The sequence below is a fragment of the Impatiens glandulifera genome, chromosome 1, assembly GCF_907164915.1.
Source record: "Impatiens glandulifera chromosome 1, dImpGla2.1, whole genome shotgun sequence".
Classification (NCBI taxonomy): Eukaryota; Viridiplantae; Streptophyta; class Magnoliopsida; order Ericales; family Balsaminaceae; genus Impatiens; species Impatiens glandulifera.
The window spans coordinates 2,522,194-2,526,920 of NC_061862.1; the positions used below are offsets into that span (position 1 = coordinate 2,522,194).

The 4,727-nt window shown below is 34.9% G+C and overlaps 1 protein-coding gene across 1 annotated transcript; it reads right to left on the bottom strand.

The window, feature by feature from the left end:
- Nucleotides 1–207: 207 nt before the first annotated feature.
- On the bottom strand, nt 208–1,476 carry LOC124921907. Its single transcript, XM_047462614.1, has 3 exons — nt 1,288–1,476; nt 870–1,143; nt 208–773 (listed from the first exon to the last, which is right to left on the bottom strand). The coding sequence occupies exons 1-3, from the start codon at nt 1,474–1,476 to the stop codon at nt 208–210; spliced, it is 1,029 nt and encodes a 342-aa protein (XP_047318570.1).
- Nucleotides 1,477–4,727: the final 3,251 nt, after the last annotated feature.

Genomic DNA, 4,727 nt, shown 5'->3' on the forward strand with positions numbered 1-4,727 from the left:
CTTATGAGTTCAATGAACTGCAGACTCAAAATCAATACAAAAAGGCTCGAAGTAAGAACTTCTCTCCAGAAGAGAACCTTCTGGAGACAAACTGAAGTTGTTATTTCTTTATTAGATGTACTAGCCTCTTTTTATTTGTGTATTTTGTAAGGATATGGTAATATATATCAAAAATATTATATAAAAATGACAAACACATACTCAACTTTATGACATACTGTATGCATTCCATAGATGCTCAACTAGATCTTTTTGAATTTGACTATGCATTACTCTATCTCTAATTTTGAGGAGTGATTGAATAAAATTCATAAGTTTTGGAGTTTGAGTGCGTGATACGATTGGAATGGGAGGACTTTCAGAGACTTGTTCATATTCAAATATATCTGGTTGTGGATGAAGTTCACGTTCATCCTCCACGATCATATTGTGCATAATAATACATGCCAACATGATCTTATTGAGTGTTTCACGATCAAAATATCTTGTTGGACCACGGACAATTGCAAATCTAGCTTGGAGCACACCAAATTTACGTTCAACATCTTTTCTTGCAGATTCTTGAGCAACAGTAAAATGTTTGGTCTTTTGATTCATAGGTAAAGGAATTAATTTGACGAATATTGCCCATGGAGGATATATACCATCAGCCAGATAATACCCCATATTATAGTTGTGACCATTTATATAGTAGTTAACATGATAGCTCTCCCCACTTGTTATTTCGCAAAACACATTAGATCGTTCTAGAACATTAATATCATTATCTGACCCTGGTAGCCCAAAGAATGCATTCCAAATCCATAAATCATAAGATGTCACTACTTCCAATATAATTGTAGGTTCGTGATAATGACCAATAAACATACCTTTCCATGCGGTTGGACAATTTTTCCACCTCCAATGCATACAATCTATGCTACCCAACATTCCTGGAAAGCCACGAACTTCACCAATTTTAAGTAATCTTGTAATATCCTCTGAGTTTGGTTTTCGTAGATAGACAAGACCAAAAATATCAATGACTGATTGAACAAAATACCTTAGACTTTTTATAGCTGTGGTTTCTCCAATACGTATGTACTCATCCATGAAATCTGCTGTTACCCCATAAGACAATATTCGCAATGCTGTAGTGATTTTCTGAAGTGATGATAAACCTAATTTGCCAGCAAAATTTCTTTTTTGTTGAAAGTAAGGCTTGTGTGCTTCCACTCTAGATTGAATCCTCATAAATTGTTCACGACTCATTCGAAATCTCCTACGAAACATTTAAGATGAATAAACCAGTAGAGTTGCAAAATAATCTTTGAATAAGCGATTATGCCCTTCTAGTGTGTCCCAATCAATATATCTTCGTGATTTCCTTGAACTTTCACCATGTGTGTTTTGCTTTTTCCTTTCACGGCTCAAGGCTAGAATTTCAATTATATCTTCATCATTGCTTTCATTTAAAAAACTCTCGTCATTAGTCATTGTTAATAGTCTTTATGTGTGAATTTACTTGTAAAGTATAAAAAATATATATTAGTGACATTAAAAATCAAATGTTTCTACAATTGCTATGAAGGCATATAATTTGTGTTTTATAATTGCTTTTATTTTTACCACCAAATCATGTAAAAAAAAATAAAGTTTGAACTATTAAAATAAATACAAAAATCAATCCAACACACACTTTGAAAACTTTTGGTACAAATCAGAATTTCTTTTAAAGTGAAAGTAGTCATTTCCTTATGGGAATGTGTTATTATATATATTTTAGATTCTTAAGATGGTTGAGAAGTTATGAATAAATATTTAAGGGTTATAAATAAATTAAGTGGTTGAGGTGGTTGGGAAGTTGTTTGTTTTAATGAATATTTAAATATATATGAATAAGTAATTAAGTGGTTGAGGTGGTTGAAAAGTTGGTTGTTTTAATGAATATTTAAATGATATATGGATAAGGATAAGGAAGCTGACGTAGAATAATTTATATTTTGATTCTCTAAAATAGGGATATTATTATTTTATATTATTTTTAGGAATACAAAATAGGGAAGCTGGTACAAATGCCCTTAGGAGAAGCATTGGACGATAAATTTCTCTAGATCTTCTCAACATTTGTGCCTGAACTGATTTATAAATTGTAATCCCTAGTAAATTGATTATCTGAATTTCAGACCAGAATTGAAGTCATTGGATCCGTTTCTATTGTTAAATGAATTTATAGGTATGAATTCGAATTTCACGCTAGAATTGAAGTCATTGAATCCGTTTCTATTGTTAGATGAATTTATAGGTATGTTGAATTCATTTGAGATCTGTTCTAACAAGTGATTAATTGTAGAATATATGAATCTTTGTTAAAGTTTTTCTGCTCCAGCTGGATTTCCTGATCATCCACATCGACTGAGGTAAATTTCTTTTATATAATCGCCTTTAGTTTTCTCTTATTCAATCTCTCTTATCTTTCTGTTACTTTTGCAGGCTTCCAGACTGTTACATACATGTTGCAGGTATTGTGATTAACACATTTGAAATATATAGATTAGATAGATTGAAATTGAGATTGTTGTAAGGGGATTTTACTGGACATAAGGGTACAATAAGAACTGGAAGACGAGATGATACCTCGAGTTTTAATAAGTCAAAAGGTGGAAGAAATTCAAGAAGACGAGATTGACGTAACTCTAAAGGTAAGGGAAAATGCAATACATCAAATTGTTATTGTTAGAAATTAAAGTAATAATAATAATAATAATTAAGGAGTCTTGGGTTGTTAAAGAGCCTCTTGAATTGTCCAAGACTCTTGATCTTATCTAGTAAATGAAACTTTTCATGTCTCTTAGTTTAATGTTTAAGTTATGCTTTACTTTATTTAAGTTTTGTAATCGTGTTATTTTCAACAAATTCAATAGACAGATTTTCATTAAGGTTATTTTTATTCTCTAAATTTTCTATTCACTTTTTAATATATTTCTTCAAGGTTCGATCATCGAAGTCCTGATTGTGACTTCGTTACATGGTATCAGAGCTTTGGTAACATTGTTGAAGAAGGTATCGTTGTTATTCGATATGGAAAGTGGTGGTCGTGTAGCTAGACTCGATTTGGAGTTGTTAAACTAGTCAAACTATCGAATATGGAAAACCTGTATGAAATCGTACCTGGCTGGGGAAGATTTGTGGGACATCGTCGTAGACGATGAGGATGTAGCTCCTGAGGATGTTGCTGAAAATGCGGAAGCATCGAAGAAGCGGAAGAGACTCAATGCGAATGCAGAATTTGTGTTGAAGAGGTCAATCTTCCACAATCTGTTTGAGCAAATCATCGGTTGTGGATCTGCTCGTGAGATTTTGGAAACACTTGATCGTCTTTTCAATAAGAAGAACGAGGCTCATCTCCAGATGCTTGAAAATGAGTTGGCAGCCGCAAAACAAATCGGATCTGTCTCAGAGTTCTTTCTTAAGGTAAAGAACATATGCTCAGAAATTTCTTTATTGAACCCAGATGAGAAAATCTCAGAGGCTTGAACAAAGAGACATATTGTTCGAGGACTTCGACCTGAATATACACCATTCATCACCTCGATTCAAGGTTAGGCTCAACAACCTTCACTCGAGGAGTTTGAAAATCTCTTGTCATCTCAAGAGTCGTTGGCCGCACAAATGGCTGGAACGAGTATAAAGGAGGAGTCGAACAATGCGTTTTTCGTGAAGAAATCGAGTTGGAAAAAAGGAAAGTCGAAGAAGGAGGAAACATGTCAAGATTCTTCAAATATTCCTAAAAAGCCCCTTAAGTGTTTCAGGTGCGACAAGACTGGACACTTCAAGAGAGATTGTCGAGTAAATTTGAATGGAAATTTCGCTGGTTCAAATCTCGGAGAAAAGTCTGATCAACGTGTTGAGGAGGACTGGGATAAGGCTTTTCATGTCGATGTGACGACTTCGAAGGAAAAGAAAATAGAGACTTCTCATGGTAAACAAGAGATCGATCAAAGGTGGATCGTCAATTCAGGGTGCAGACAACATGTTACTAGAGATGATCCGGTGTTCTCGTCGAGTCGAGTTCATAATGGGGGCGGTGATATTGTCACAGCAGATAACTCGGTTCACGAAGTTAAAAAGGAAGGATCAGTTGTCATTGAAAGCGACAAAGGAGAAATTCATTACTCTGAAGAATGTCTACCACGTCCCAGGAATTCAGAAGAATCTCTTCTCGGTTGCAAATGCTGTAGACGCTGGAAATATGATGTTGTTCGGTCCACATGATGTGAAGTTCTTAAGGAACATGAAAGAAATCAAGGCGGATGTGGTTCATACTGGAACTCGGGTAAATGATCTCTTTGTCCTTTTAGCTTCAAATTCGTACATAGAAAAGGTGAACGACAAAAGCACCTCTTTTCTATGGCATGCAAGACTTGGGCATGTCAATATGACTAAGCTCAGTGTTATGTCTCGAAAGAAACTTGTCGAAGGTCTACCTGAAGATCTGAGAATTGAGGAGGCAATGTATGTGAAGGATGTCAATATGGGAAGGCTCGTCGACTTCCATTCGACAACTCTGTATTGAGAAGTAAGGGTCCTTTAGATCGAGTTCATATTGACTTGATGGGACCAACTCGAACTGCCTCATACTCGGGAAGTAAATATATGTTGTTATTTGTGGATGATTTCTCCAGGTTCACTTGGGTGTACTTTGTGAAAGAGAAGACTGAAGTGTTCTCTAAATTTCTCGAGTTCAA

Bases quoted from the DNA above. Each gene is read 5' to 3' on its own strand.
- LOC124921907 (XM_047462614.1), bottom strand. From the start codon at position 1,476: ATGACTAATGACGAGAGTTTTTTAAATGAAAGCAATGATGAAGATATA. The intron at 1,144-1,287 runs GTTTATTCATCT...TCATCACTTCAG, and splicing joins ATTATTTTGCAACTCTACTG to AAAATCACTACAGCATTGCG. The intron at 774-869 runs GTATGTTTATTG...TTGGGCTACCAG, and splicing joins TTGTCCAACCGCATGGAAAG to GGTCAGATAATGATATTAAT.